General features: G+C 44.8%; 2 protein-coding genes across 2 annotated transcripts in view; both read left to right on the top strand.

Annotated features, from left to right (window-relative positions):
* Positions 1–16,130, top strand: part of LOC134843757 (exportin-T-like) — a 551,312-nt gene that overhangs the window by 220,435 nt on the left and 314,747 nt on the right. The gene's annotated exons all lie outside the window — the stretch shown is intronic.
* On the top strand, positions 15,221–15,938 carry LOC134843760 (DNA-directed RNA polymerase III subunit RPC8-like). The gene has a single exon (XM_063860023.1). It carries the CDS (start codon positions 15,237–15,239, stop codon positions 15,816–15,818), a length of 582 nt encoding a protein of 193 aa, XP_063716093.1. The 5' UTR covers positions 15,221–15,236; the 3' UTR covers positions 15,819–15,938.

Raw genomic sequence — 16,130 nt, forward strand, 5'->3', positions numbered from 1 at the left:
CTAACACAAAGCATATCATAACAATAACATAACATAAACACATAAACATCACACACCTATACTATCACATAAAAACCCAATCCCTAATACTGTACCTAAGACCTAACCTAATCTAAAACTTGACTGTAATTCCTATCGAATAATTAATAAAAACCACTTATCGCCGAGCGCAATTCTTAGCATATACTCAGATAGTATTTTTTATGTAAGTAAACCTCTATGTCAGTCTCTAAAAATATCACATGCACAAGAGCGTACAACTCTCTCGGGTGTAGCTTCCCTCTATTGGGATCATAAACTGGCAATGAGAGAGAGGTCACACCTCTCTCAACCAGGAAATCCCTAAGTCGAGTCAAGGCCAATACCAAGCTCTCCGGATTCACGTGTTGCCTATCAGTGGCTTTCGTAACCAAAAAACACAAATATTTCCCTGGTATCTGTGATGCAACAGGAGGCAACGCTATCATTCCTCCTACACCCGGCCTCTGTTTCCACAAAAACTCGATATTCTTGTACTCTCTTTTAAAGTCGGCCGCTAGTGCTGTTTTGAAGCTTACGTCCGCCGTTATCGCTATGGCGCACGTGCGTTCCGTGAGTATGAAACCGCTGTCCGTTATAACGATATTGTTCGAATAATGGTTCGGTAGATCAAAATACGATTCAAAGATTCGTCCAAAAGGTGGTTTCTTAGCATTCTCGCCCTCTGTCTCTAGTTCTCCGGTTTCCCTTGCCGATTTCAATTTTTTTATCATGAGATTTTCGGTGTGGGTGAGTCCTACCCCCACTCCCCGGACAAAAATATCCATCGACGTCCCCGTCGATCGCCCAAAGTCTAGGAGACCGAGGTTGGATTGTGGAACACGTAGAGGACCATCTGGGGCGACCCAGTTGGACTCGGTATTATCATGACTGATGTATTTGACGCCGTCCCTATCGACGTCCTGAATCGTCAGGATCGTCTCTTTTGGATCTGTCGGCAGATCATGGAGCCATTCGAGTACGCGCAAGTTTGTTAGTTCTTGCTCATGAGTCTGTTCCGCCTCTGGTTCGAACTCCACTTCCGGTTCTGATCGATCGTCGATCCAATCTTGATTCATATCGTCCACAAGGTCGATTTCTTCTAGCATCGCTACTTCGTCCAGCCCCACCAGCGAGTCTATGACATCACTCACTACTATCCGGTCTACAACGAAGTCCTCGCCATACGGATTGTATTTCTTCTGGTTTCTTCCTCTCTTACTTTGGCGTGTCTCCATAGTGAGCGGAAAGTCAGGCTGTATTCCTTTGTCAATTTCGGTTTGTTCCGGGCAATCCCAGTCTTCTTCGGCATAGGGTAGAGTTTCATCGTCCACCTCTACTCGCTCCGTCAACTCGAGATCCAGTGGTAGATCGCAATCGTCCACCACCTCATTCCCGTCGTTCTTGTCGCGAGTACCCCTTTCATTCACTTCACAAGCAGGATCCACTATTAAATAGTCTCCCTCTTGCATGTCCGCTGGGATGCACCAATCCTCGGACGAGGCGTTGTGTGGTTTTATATTCTCGTAATGAGCCGCTCTTCCTGTGCTCAGCCGATAGAAACGACCCCCTTGATGCACCTCTGTTATCTGAAACGGACCACGCCATTTCTTTAATAGTTTCTTGGTTCCTTTTGGTGGAACCACTTCCTGGAACACCCAGACGTAATCGCCAACTGAATAGGCTTTTGCATCGGCTGTCCTCTTATCAAACCTCCTTTTTTGTCTAATCTGCGCCTGTTGCGTATTCCTCCTGCATAAGTCATTGAGGTCCTGTTGTCTTCTGATAACGTCCCGCACGTGCGTTTGCGGTGCTGTCCTCTTCCCTTCATATTCAGGGTAGAAGAACGTCAACGGGAGTGCTTTTTCATGACCCGTCAGCATCATATGTGGACTTATTCCCGTGGTGGAATGCTCCGTGCTGTTGTAAGCACCCATCACTTGCGGTAAGTGCTTGTCCCAGTCATCCATGTAGCGTGAGCAGTAGACTCTCAACATGGATACCAGTGTGCGATTCTGCCTCTCGACTAGGCCATTCGTTTGCGGGTGATAAGTGGTCGAGTGGGCCTGCGCTACCTGCGACCTTTTCATTAACTCTTTCGTGAGATCACCTACGAATGCTTTGCCATTGTCAGATTGGAACGTGATGGGGCAGCCATGCCTTGCTATCCACACGTTTATCAAATGATCGCACGTTTCTTCTGCCGATGCTGTCATGCAGGGTGCTGCCTCCGCATACTTCGTAAAATGGTCGATCATTACCAGCACCTGATTATAGCCCGTTGCTGTCATGCAGATTTTCTGATGATCAATTTGCACCACTTCGTTGAAACTTGACGATTCTATCGACTGTAGAGGGAACCTCAGTTTCCTGGGATCCTTTGCCTGTTGACAAGACAGGCATGCGGCTATCCATTTCTCACAAGCCTTCTTCAATCCCGGCCATTCGAATCGTTTTTGTATCCTGTTATACACTTTGTCCACACCTTGATGTCCCATCTGATCATGTGAGCGAAAGAGCAATTCGGTCTGGTACAACTGTGGTAACACGATTGAATTGTATTTATAAAGGACCTTGTCCTCTTCCTTGCGCTTACAGGCCACGATTCCGTCCTTATTCAGGTACAACAAGTCTTTCCTCTTCAGGTAAAACTGCTTCAGGATTTTGTAGCTGTCTTCTTCCAAGTCTCCCTTGTCAGGTGCTCCATTCTCGATCCATCTTTTCAGACTGCTCGTCATTCTATCATTTCGTTGAGCCCTCAGGAGATCTGACAGCCTGTACCTGGCTTTCAAATACGTCTTCACCACGTTCATTTGCCCACTCATTATCTCCGGAGCATGAGCATCGTCCATCAACTTGACACACCATATCTTTTTCAAAGGCGTCGCTTCTTGCACAGATGGTTCCAGATTGGTACGGACGACCGTACCATGTGGCAGCAATCTGGTTGGGCGTTTTGAAACTGCTATCAGTTCGAGCTCGTCTGCGGCATTGTCTACCACAGTGCCCTCTTCATCTGAGGTGTATCTGTCCCTGTCTGGATCCTGATGTATTTCTCGGTCCAGCCCACGCTGCTTCCAGTCTACCAATAAGGAGTGGATCGCAATCTCTGACATATCAGAATTGGAAGTTGTTTCAGACGTGCTGTCCCCGGACTGAGGTCCCGAGTCAACACTTGAGTCGACTGATTCTCCAACATCATATTCCAAGTTGTTTGAGACGTTTCTCGACTCCCCGGACAAAACTCTGTCCATCGGTCGCTTTGAACCCGACTCCCCGGACAAAATTCTGCCCCTAGGTGGTCTAGTCAACCTCTCCCCGGACAAGTTGTCCTGCACGGGCTCAAAGGTGTCTGACTCCTCAGACAAGTCGTCCTTGACTGGCTCGAAGGTGTCAGACTCCCCGGACATTGTCTCGTCCACGGACGAACAATCTGGGCTTGGCTCGTATTCCTCTTTTGCATCCGTGAAGTGCACTCTCCTCGTGAAGCTAGATTTCGACCTGATCCTGACTTCCTCAGTAGCTTGGTTCTGATTCAATGTTCCATATTCAGTGAACGAAGTTCTCAACAAGACTTCTTTCGGCATCGAGGTCACCAGCTGGTTGACGATCGACCTGCAATCCCGTTCAACGCCTCGGCTGCGAATGGACACTGGCCTCTTCTCTGTTCTCTCGGTGACAGTCAACCTCTGCATGGTCTCCATCCATTCACGATCATGCCTATTCACTTCCCTATCCAACAAGTCACGGAGTTTTCCCATGACGTCCGGCGCCACGTTCACCGTCTTATTCAATAAAGCGATGCTGTTTATACCCAGCCTGGTCAGTTCTTGCTGTACCAAGTTGGATCGGACTAGCAGGTCCAACGGAACGGGTTCGCCTCTGGCTAAAAGCTTTATCTCCGCGGCCGTCTCCACTGGAAGGTCAGGGTGTCCAGGTATAGGATGTCCTGATTTGTCTAACCACCTAGTAAGTGGCAGCTTATCGTAGGTTTCTTTGTCCAGAAAGGAAAACCCCTCTTTGATCTCTGATTGGTTAGCCTGCTTCTCTGTCTCAGAGGCGCTCATAAAATTCTGTCTTTTTACTGAGGCTATCTGCGTTCTGGTGCTTGTCACGGGTACGGTGCTCTATGATCATGTGGTATCCATCCAAGCGCACGATCCAACGACCAATGTAGCTTTGATCCATCGAATAGGTTTTCAGCCAGGCAAGGGCACGATTGTCCACACGTAACTTGAATGGAGCACTCCCCAGGTAGGCCCTGTATTTTTCCACGAACGTGATCACAGCAAACATTTCCGCTTTTGGTGCGCCGTACTTCATCTCAGTGTCACTCAGGACTTTACTTCCATAAGCTATCGGACGAAGAACCGTTCTCCCGTTCCACTCCTGCTCTTGGTGAAGTATGCCTGATATCGCAACCACTGATGCATCCGTGTCCAGCACAAACATTCCCTTCTCCGTTGGCATGCCGAGGACCGGTGCCTCGCAAAGTTCACGTTTGATGTTTTCAAATGAGACTTGTGCCTCATCAGTCCAGGTGAACTTTTTGCCCTTGTTTCTCATCAATCTCTGCATGGGGTATATTTTGTCAGCATACCCCTTGATGAACTCACGATAATAATTGGCGAATCCCAGAAAACTCATCAACTGTGTATCTGTTTTAGGTGCCTTCCAGGTCAACACCGCTTCAACTGCTTCGGGATCTGGTCTCACTCCATGTTTGTCAACCAGGCGGCCCAAATACTTTATGGAATCCCTGAGGATTTCACACTTAGAGGGTTTGCATTTCAGACCCGCCTGCTTCATGCAAGAAAACACCTCCTCCAACCTCTCTATGTGGTCTTCTAGGGTTGGTGTTGCAATCACAACATCATCGACATAACACATGATGAGATTCCCGTATTTCTTAGTGACGCTCGTGAGTGCCTGGGCCATCAGTCGCTGGAATGTGGCCGTCGCGTTGCACAATCCGAATGGCATCCTCTTCCACTGGAAGAGTCCCAGCTCACACGCGAAACCTGTTTTCTCTCGATCTTGCTTTCTGAGTGGCACTTGCCAGAATGCGGAGCCCAAATCCAACGTCGTGAAGAACTTAGCGTCTCCCAGCTTGGATAGGCTCTCATCGATGCGGGGAATCGGGTATGCGTCCTTTATAGTCACTGCGTTCAGATAACGGAAATCACAACAAAACCTGAGTTGCCCCCCTTTCTTTTTCGCCATGACTACGCCACAAGCCCATGGGGACTTCGACGGCTCAATCATGTCGTACTCCATTAACATTTCAATTTCCTTCCTACACGCTTCTGACTTATTTGGGGTCATTCTTCTCGCCCCTTCCCTATGAAGTACCGAGCCCTCTTCTATCTCAATCTCGTGCTCTACAAAATTGCAACAACCTATATCGGCCTTATGCTTTGAAAAAACATCTGCGTTCCGATCTAGCACCGCCCTGAGCGAATCTAGTTCCCTGTCAGATATTTTACCCTTCAGATGTTCTATCTCAGGTAGGACAGGCCTATTCGCTGCTAACTCTGCTTCCGTCGGCCTCTCAGGAAAGTTGGAACAACTAGACAGCCCATCATCTGTTTCCGACTTCATTGAAAACAATTTCCTAGAAGATTTCAATTCAATTACTCTTTTCATTATACATTCTTGGTTCGCATGTAATGGACATTTAGTTACGTCAAACTTCTTCAAGTTCTCCACACTCAGAAAGTCTGTGTTCAGAGGCAAAGCGTAGCCAAGTTTCTTTCCCCTCTGTATTGTCACTGTTGTTGCTTCTGTGTTCAATAACACACTCACACACAGTCCGCTCTGAGTGAGTGAGAAGCTTCTTCCTAAAACGAAATCCCTTCCTAGGATGAACTGGTCGGATTCGTCCAAATTCTCTACTACTAGGAAGCTCATCCAAAGATGTCTCCCTCCGAGCTGCAGTGAGATGATCGGGGTTCGCCCGGTGACATAGATCGCTCCCTGATTGGCAGCTGCCAACCTGATGTTTGTCGGTATGAGATCCGACCTATCAAAACCCATGTCGGTCCAAGTTTTGACTGGCATGACACTAACTACTGCTCCCGTGTCTAGCAGTCCCTTTACTGAAAGTTGTCTGCCTTGCACGTCCAGGACGTGTGCAGCCAGATCTGCCTCGCAACCAATATGCACAGCATCTTGTTCGAGCATCGCGTTGTGTCCGATTCGTCTGACCTTCAGCTCCTCTTGACCAATGTATATCCGGCCAACCTGATCGTTCGCATCAGTTATGTGAGCTTTCGTGTAGATATTGATGCCATCCACATTCATCAGAATCGGGTAAGGGCCATGGACATCGATGTAATGTCCGTCGACTTTCATCAGCCTCGGACCTCCCGTTGTGAGCAGCGCTCGCACTGCCCTGGAGTCCAGTTTGGGATCCTTCTCCTTCAGGTAGTCGGCATAGATGTCCAGGTGGACCAGTGTAATCTCGGATGGCTCGCTCAGGTTCTTGACCACCTGGTGCCCTGCGACTGAGATGATAGACATTATTTTGGTCCCTGCCTTCGTCATGCCGAAAGTCTTGCCAGATATAACGTTCAGTTTTAGTCCCTGTTTCTTGGGCTCTCTTTCGTCTTCTGCTCCTGTCGTTTTACTGAGGACATTAAGACCTTCCCGAAGATCTGTGCTCTCCAGCTCCGACCTTACCCATTGCTCCACTTCTTTCGTGGCTAGGTCCTGTTTGACATTCTGCAGAGCTGTTCTTGCCGCCAGGCCGTAATCCACCTTGAGTGGGCTAGACGACTCTGTTTCGAGGTTCGAGGCTACCACCTCATCAGGCCACGTCTTAACCTTTTTGGTCGTGAAGGTGTTCGGTGTCGTCTCCTTTTTCCGAGATTCAGCCTCGTTCATCAGACGTGCTCGACTGGCCTTGACACCCGAAAGCGCCTCTTCATGGCGGGGATGTTTCACGTCCGCTACTGCGTCCCAAAATTGAGTACAATCCGACTTGAAGTGTCCCTCCAAATTACAGAAGAAACACCTCGGACCATATTTCATGATGAGCCCTCTCACATACTCTTCATGATCCTCGTCGGTCGCGTCAGCGTCCTCGAGAAAGTAGCCTATGGCCTTCATGTTCTGTTTGTATGCAGAATACGCAGAAACGTGATGGTCCATCGAACCACAATTCGCACACGACCTCCTCTTGTCCATTTCATCGCGAGGTTTGTACCAACTGGAATTCGCACCAGTGTTTGTCCCGCTATAGTTGCCATAATTGCTGTAACGGTTTTGCGCCCTCGGTTTTATCAGTAAATACTCGCGTGACTTCATACGCAAGTCGTCGGGCGTGGGTACCTGATCTAGCGACAGGGTGAAGTGAGTGGCCAACATCGTCTTCAACTCCTCACTCCTTACTCCATCCATGAACTTCGAAGCGATCGCCAAGTTTCGCTCGGATATTCTCTCATCCGGGTTACTTCTCCTCCTGAGCAGTTCAAGGTCATCCAAGAATTTATCTATTGATTCTTCATCTCTCTGACGTCTCTTCTCGAACTTCACCATGGCCTGGTGCCCTTGTACTCCCGAGCCGAAACGATTCAGCAGGATGTCGAATATCTTGCGAGCGCTGTCTCTCTCATTGGCTCTTTTCGCCATCACACAATTTAATGCAGTACCCTCCAGGTTGCTTGTCAGCGCGCTGCACTCTTGTTTCTTGGAGAGATTCTCTTCCTCAAAGTGTAACTTCATCACCTCTATCCAAGTATCAATGCAGCCATCTGACTCGTCTTTATATGACTTTGGCTTCTTCAGTGTTCTTCTTGACCTCTCTTCTCTCTCGGTTGACTTCGAGAGCTTGGTGATGAATGTTTCAAGAGATCTGTTCAGAGGCTCAAACATCGAGGCATACATCGTTGTGTCTTGTGAGACTGTGGTCAGATCTGGTACTGAACTGACTTGTGGCACGGTTGGCAATCTTGTCTCCGGTGTAGCCTCTGCCTCCGGCGGTACTGGATTCGTCCAGCCAGGCCTCTGCGGGGCTGCCCTTGGCCACTCCTTGTTTCTATGCTCGTAGTTCGTTCTCGAGCTTTGTTGGGCTCTGGCATTGTTGCCCGTACCATCTGCAACATTCGCATGGCGTGAGCGCTCCCTTGAGTTGGAATGCTCCTGCCAACTACTTCCGTTCAGGATCGCGTCAAGCTTCCGCATCATCAAGTCAGATTTGGCGTCCAACCTCTTCTCCAGGCCAGTCATCGTTTGGGCATAGGTACTATCATGATCATTCAATAATCGCTCGATCTCTCTTGTCATCCTAGCCTCCCTTTCCTCTGACTCTTTCTTTGCCTGTGCCAGGCTCTCGGCCAGGCATTGATCGGTGTTGCGAATCAACTGAGCCTGATCAAACCTCGCCTGCGACTTCACGTGCGTTAGCTCATCTTTCAGACTCTCTCTACCATGGTGAGCTCTCTCGTCAACTTGATCTATCTTCTTGGTCATGTCCCGCCTCAATTCATCCAGGCCATTCATCACACCAGCGAACATATCACTTATGTCACCAGCTGCCCCCAGTGACGGGCTTAGCCCCAGAGAAGATGAGGTCAGCTGCGGCGGTAGCCTAGTACTCGATGACGCTCCGTCTTTTTGCTTGTGCATTGACGTCATTAGTCTGTCAAAAGTTGATGATGCTCCCATCGTTATCCCATCTGACATGGGCCTGGTCGGCGAGACTGATGACGCCTTCCTGCTTTTCTCGTTCCTTGGGCACGGTGTGAAGTCTACATCCGGATGGGATGTCTCCGGGTAGTCATAACTGGAAGTCAAACCAACAGTTGGTAGTGACGCCATGCGCTCGTCGTACAGAGATCTCCAACTCTTCTTGGCTTTCGAACCCGGTTGTTCTTCACTCGGGCTTATACTCGACATCATCGCGTTGTTGCTCTGCTTGGCCAGAGATGAGTGGGTACTAGCCGAATGTGAGTATTCTCCCCTCCACCTGTGACTCTTGGTCTCCGATTTGGACATTCCCTTGAACAAGACTTCTTCTCGCGGCTCGACCTCGGAACGCTCCGAGGTCTCTTCTGTCCTCTCGACTTCCTCTCGTTCGAGGACCTCGTCTGGCTCAAAGTCGGGTCGAATGAGCGTTCGCTCCCCTTCGTCAAAGGGATCCACCAGCGTTCCGCTCGCAGGCTCGGCCTCGGCGCTCCGGCCTTGGTTGCCATCAAGGTTTTTCTCGCTCCTTAGTTTCATTTCGATCACTGAAAGATCAGGTTGACCTTTAGTCGGTTCGTCTTCAGCAAACGCGTCGGAAGCGCTGCTAAACGAGGTTTGGCTACGCCTAGTTCTAAATTTCCGCGTGCTTCCCTTGCTTAGCCTGGGAATTTTAGTAGTCGATTCTAACGAGTCCCTACGCTGCATAGTTTTATACAAAATGAAAATATTCGTAATTTGATGGCAATGCAAACGCACCACAAACAGGTTTTAGTTAAATCACTTAACGCTGCCTACTCGACTCCGTCAGTATCAAAATGTGTCAAAATGTGTCTTAGATCTCTCACGACTAAACTAGTGACTCAGCTAAAGTTACACACAGGGTCTACCCAGTATTGATATAATGCTAACTCAACCTGGTTGTATAATATAACAGTAACACTAAGTTTCCACAAGATATAATCGGTACACAAAACACAATCGATAATCAGATAAGAATATCCTACAGGTGACAGCGACCTTTTGTCAGTATCAATTTATCGCTACACAATTTATCAAGTCACTGCTTTGTTAAAATTAAACAATCTTTGATAAAAAGCAGTGATGATTCAGAAATAGATAAATAAAACTTAGTCTTAAAGAAAAAGACTTCCCCCAATCGGAACGATCCGAAAGAACGAAGCCCAGGACACAGTCTTCTCAAGTGGGTGTGTATTTGCCTAATACACCCACCGAGGTCTTCTTTTGGGTGTCCTGCGATTGCCCGAGCTGTCCTACTAAGTAGCTCAAGGCAACCTCTTGGTCGAAAATTCGTCAAGTCTATGAAAAGCTCTCCCACACTCGGACTGCTCCAAGTGCACGAGAGTAGGGAACAATCTTTCTTCTCAAGTGGGTGTGTATTTGCTTAATACACCCACCGAGGTCTTCTTCTATTTGTTCCCGGACTGCCCGAACTTTCCTATTAAGTAGCTCAAGGCAACCACTCAGCCAAAATCACAATCAAAAAAAAATTTTGTTCGGGTACTTCTAACACACCCAATATAGAATCCAAAGTTGATCACGAATTTCCGGGTCAGAATGGGTTCTTATGGTCCTGATAAGCACGCCTAATATCCTAATATGATCCTAATTAAATGGATATTTTCCGTTTCCCAAATTGCCACAGAAGGTTTACCCAAGTCTCCTACAAGGAGGGTCACTAAAAGGTTTAAGACACTCCGGAGGGTTACCTCGGAGGGTACCTCAATCACTCAAGTTACTTAGGAGGGTATCTTAATCACCCAAGTTACTTCGGAGGGTCCCCCTAAACTTACTAAGGAGGGTCAATAAGATGCTTAATACGCTCCGGAGGGTCACTTCGGAGGGTACCTCCAAAATCAAGAAAAAGGGTTATATCACCGCAATAAAGCCTCTGAAAGCGGTCTACCTAACTTAAAACTAGGTTGGCTGACACGGTCAACCTTCCCAGTTGAATAAAAAGATGTTTTGATAAAATTTTCTGCCGCTCGGAGGGTTGCCCGTTATTTGGACCCTCCGAACCAACAAATTCTAAAAAATTTTTTCTTTTCCGAATTAATCAACCCAAAGCGGTTGCGATTCGGAAAAGTGGTCAAAAACGTCGACTTATGGGACCAAAATTATCCCGATCGGATAACTAGTCTTTGAGAAATCGTCAAAAACGCGTTCGTCAAAATGGCCTTTTTTCACCACCTATATAGGTTCTGAAAGACTTTTTTCGCAATTCCGGTCAAAAGTGCCTAAAAATACTTGAAATGAGCGTAGCAGCCCTGTACAGCACTGGAATAATGCAAAAAACCGGACCAAAATTGGTTTAGAAACAAAAATTTGGCCAAAAACTATCAAATTTGGACCCTCCGATTCCTTCCTTTTCCAAACCTTAAGTCGTTAGCTCTGTTCACGGAGCTACTCGGAGGGTTACCCAAAAATTTCTCTAGTAACCTAGCACGTTATGCTAGCACGCTCCTAACGCAAAAAATTTTATTGCTCTAACTCTAAAAACTCAAAAACGCGATCCCCAAAACAGATTGACAAAATACAGAAAATTATCAAAATTTTGAACGAAAAATTTTCGTTTTTCTGACTTCTACTGAGTCTTCGCTCACACGGTTTCTTTAGTAAAGGGGATCGAACTACGTAGCTACTCTCTATATAAAAGCTTTTTGCCTATCGGAAAAGCTCGGATATCTGAAAATTTGGGGGTCTACAGTTTGGTCAAAAATTGGTAATTTTTGACAAAAAAACGGGTGTTTCTTGGGTCTAAATAGGAGATAAGTAATATATAGTAAGGATAATAATCTATTAATAGTCGTTAATAAATAGTACTATACCCTCCTTTGCACCAAAATATCCGAATTAAGACCCTTAACTCGGAAATTTGTAATCGATGGAGGGTACAATCGGACCGCGCCAATCGTGCCCCCCACCACTTAAGTTTTAAAGAAATAGTACCCGAACGATACTAAAATTGCTTCAACGATACCCAACAGTCGTTGCGGATGTTGTCCTTGATATCCCTTTTGAGTGTGGAACACGTTGATCAGCTTGCCACTCTACCCTCCGGTCACCGGCAAAATCACCATTAACGTGCTTAAACACTCAAATTACACTCGAGGGCGGGTATCCAACCCTTCACCAAAACACACAATCTTTCTATCAGAAAGATATAAATCAATCTGAAACAATAACAAATAGGAAGGTCAGATCACATCTCGTCCGGAAATAACATATAAACTGTCACTTTATGTTTTTTACTGTTTTTGGTCTTTTTTGGATTTTTTTTACTGTTTTTTGTACTTTTTGTTTTTAAATAAATTTATTTTTGGCTTTTTCTTGGTTATACACTATTTTTGTTTGGTTTTACGCTTTCTTTTTAATTGTTTTTGGTCCCGGGACCTCGGGACAAGCGGGTTCATGACTTCCCACCTAACCCTCCGGCCCCCGGAATTTTCGGTGTTAACTAAGTTAAAAAGCTAAATCGTACTAGACGGAGGGGTACGCACCTTCCCCCTAGTACAAAAACGGTCATTAAGGCCTCTAACTCGGGCATACGCCCGGAGCGGAGGGTACGTCGCTGAAACGCTTGCTGATCATGATGGTTTCATGCCTTTAACAGGCCCACCCAGGAGCGCCATAAAAACGTCTATGTAACATTCGCCCAAATATCACACAGCGACGGAGCGTAGAAAAAGTACCTATTGACGACTGGCAGGCGTCAGTTACCTTAATTCCACTCGTTTTTCACCGTCTCGACCTTGCCAGTTGATTTTCTGGTCTGTCTAGGGCAAAGTAAAAAGTTACTATTTTTAGGCCATCAGTCAAACGACTTTTGATCAGCTTTCGTTTGCATGCGAACACAACCACATAGCTGAGTCTCGGATCCTCAGACTACGTGATTGTCATTAAAAACACGGCTCGAACAACCTATTTTTATATGTTTTTGTGTGACAGTTTTATATTAAATCCATTGGAGATGGATTGACCCTTTCCTTTTTCTATCTACTCATGCTCTGAAATATCAAATAATATCGGTGTTTAATTAATATCTAGGACATTCCAGCAGCTGTTATAGTTAGTTTACCCAGTCCCTTCACATATAACAGTCTCTGGGGGACCAAGCCTCCGCTCCCGTGATTTTCTTGAGATAACACTCTTATCTCCTATATTTCGTGTCCCGGGAGGGTTCCGTGGTATTTCTCTTCCCCCCACTGAAGTCTCCGTCTCCACAAATATTCGTCACTAAGGTCCTTATCGTGTGTTATTGCCACGATAAGAGGCTCCGTAAATCTCTTGTCTCTGACACAACTGTTCGTCACAATTTCTATCGTTGTTCTGATTTTTTCTATTTTATTCAAAATGGCCGTCTTTTCTCTATTTCTCAGAAATGTTCTCCTTCAAATCGAAATTTTAAAATTAAAAATTCCAGAACATTCTGACCCTCCGTCGCAACACTTTTCTGTTCATAAGGCCTTTCGTCACTCTTTTTTATGTCGCGGGAAGGTTGTGCTGTGTCATCCGGCAGAATGGCACAGGAACAAATCAAGAAGCAGCAGCAATCCTTAAAATCGCACCACTGGAGACACTCGAAAACCCGTTTCACCTCGCTCGAGTCGCAGCAGCAAGAAAGTGCTAGAAGAACATCACGAACGCTATCCACATTGCTGCCCAAACTAATCAGTCCTAGAAATCCAACTGAGCTGTGTACGGGCTTACATGACCTGTCCTATCCAATTAGGCTACTTCAGTTAGCATAATAATTTATGACCTACTGATTTACTGTTAGGTACCACCTATAAATATCGGACTGGGTTGAGTGATAGATCATATTAAAATCTATTCAGTCATGATTTGAACGTATTAAAAAGTTTCAAAAAAAATCCCAGTATCGAGAAATACTGGTTTGAAATTTTTGTTTTCTATCCAATTTGGACCAAACAAAGTGAAGATAACTTGTTAAATAGGTCCTTTAAGATTAAGAAACTTGATTTCTTACAAACAAATTAGTTTTGAAAGCTATGTTTGTCATCTACCTGGCAAGAAAAAAGCTTCTTAAAATTTATTTTAAAAAATTTTGTTCAGAAATTTATGAAATTAGTTTTCGTTTGTTTGTGTGTTATTTTTCCAACTTTCGTAACGAAAAAAAACTGAGTATTTGTGCTCGGTTTGACGCTCGTTCCATGGTTTGACGCTCGTTCCATGGGCTGATGGTAAGCAGCCCTTGTGGGATTTTACGGTAGTAGACTCCTTAGCTCCTTGTAGGATTAATGCCGGGTCTGTTTGTAATCCTGCTACGGCTGCCGCTGAAGCGGAAGAGCGAAAAAGTGACAAGTATAAAGATCTTGTAGATGAAGGATATCTTTTTCAACCGCTAGCTTTGAAATTCAGGGCGCGGCCGGCCCCAGCACAGAAGTTTTTTTGAGCAAGCTTTGTAAGAACCTAAGTATATGCACTGAGGAACCCAGAGCAGGCAGCTTTTTATAACAGAGAATCTCCCTGGAAATACAGATTGCGAACGCCGCTTGCGTACTCGGAACAATAAATGACAAAATAACTTTCGACGAAATTTTTTACTTGTAATACTTGTATATTATATTATCTCGTGTCGAGTTGCGTGTTCTTATTGAAGAAACGTAACCCGTATCGATTTCAATTGAAAAGGACTTAAACACTTGTCATTCTTTTTTTATCTTCTTTTATCACTTCCATATCTAGAAAATTCCAAGGATTTTGACTGGAATACATGATGAAGGCACTCATGACTGTAACCTCGGTTACTATGATACTTTTGACCTTCTGATTACATTGTAAAAGGTATTGTTGTCCTGAGCTTAAATTTGAAAAAAGAATCACCTGTGATCATTTTTCGTAAAGTTATGGGGGTTTAAAGATTGCCATTTTGGCCCATTAGGGACAGTTAACGCGCGATATATTTCGCGCTATTAACCCTAAAGCGGAGATTTAATCCGTCTTAGAAATCGTTCCAAATTAGTTGAAGGAAGCTTATTTGCCATAATTGATTTGTTACTACCAGCAAAATCTGTCACTTGGTACTTTATATGGCGTGTGGGAATGATGTTTTTCACAAAAATCTCAAATTTTAGAGGAAAAAAATTGCATTAAATTTTATTATATTTAATTTTTTTATGTTATTACTATGCTCCATAGACCTTGAAAGGCAGTCGTAACATTCAGGGCTTCGCCCTTATATGAGTAGTCTTGTTCTGTTTTGAATTCAACTGTTGTCTATTATGCCTTATGTAGTAGCTTTTTACGCGTGTGTCACACCAGTACAAAAAGCGACACTATTTTGAAGAACTTTATAATTTCAAGGACTTTTTTTGTAGTTATTATAAATACGGTCGGAACATTCTGCTACTCTCACAGCAACCGGTTATCCTTGTTTTTTGGTCTTTATGGGACTTTTTTTAAAAAAAATTGGGACATTTGATTACAGGAAGCCTAAGTAAGTTTGAATAGCGGGTAAGTTTGAAATATATGATTTGGTTTGATTTTCAGGAATGTTTGTTCTTAGTTCTTTAAAAGATATAGCAAAAGTGGAATCTCGGAAATTCGCTCAAGATCAGTTAAGTGTCGTTTCAACAATTCTAGAAAATAAGTTTGCGAATAAAGTCGTAGTTAATTTAGGCCTATGCATTTGCCTTTTCGATGTAACAGGCGTTGAGGACTCGTATATTCTTGCCGGAGAGGGAGGTTATCATGTCAGAGTGCACTTTCGATATGTTGTCTTTCGACCATTTATGAATGAAGTCATTGTAGGAAAAGTAAAGTCATCGGGAACTGATGGAATTCATGTCTCACTTGGTTTCTTTGAAGACATCTTAATTCCACCAGATAAAATGAGACCGATGACTACACTGGGTGATGATCATTTGTGGATTTGGCATTACGACACAGATGCTGGCAGAGCTGATTTGCATTTCGATCTGGACGAACAAATACGTTTCAAAGTTATTGATGAAATTTTCACAGAAGTTGGGCCTCCGTCAACGAATCCCGAGCCGGGAAAGGAGCAAATACCATACAAGTTAATTGGAAGCATTGATGATGATGGCTTAGGTTTGCTAAAGTGGTGGTCTTGATTTTTTTTGATTAAAACATGCTGTCTCAAATGTTTGTTATTTGTTTTATTTGCCGATTCTTGTTCATATCTCCAGAGTTAACCATTCTGAATTGGAATAGGATAGAGTATCAAATCTTAATTGTTTTTGTTGTTCATGAACAAAAACATCAGTGGTTTGAAAAGCTTTCAGTCATCAAAAATATGTCGTCAAAAATCTAAAACCAAAAGCACCGTTGAGTGGAATGTGAAAAAGTAGATTGTGAAAAACAATGATAGAAGGAACGAGAGACTGATCAACAGTCAAACCTGGAGAAGAGAAAACTCTTCTGGT

This window comes from Symsagittifera roscoffensis, chromosome 4 (genome assembly GCF_963678635.1).
Source record: "Symsagittifera roscoffensis chromosome 4, txSymRosc1.1, whole genome shotgun sequence".
Classification (NCBI taxonomy): Eukaryota; Metazoa; Xenacoelomorpha; order Acoela; family Convolutidae; genus Symsagittifera; species Symsagittifera roscoffensis.

Coding starts and splice junctions, on each gene's coding strand:
- LOC134843760 (XM_063860023.1), top strand. CDS start 15,237: ATGTTTGTTCTTAGTTCTTTAAAAGATATAGCAAAAGTGGAATCTCGG.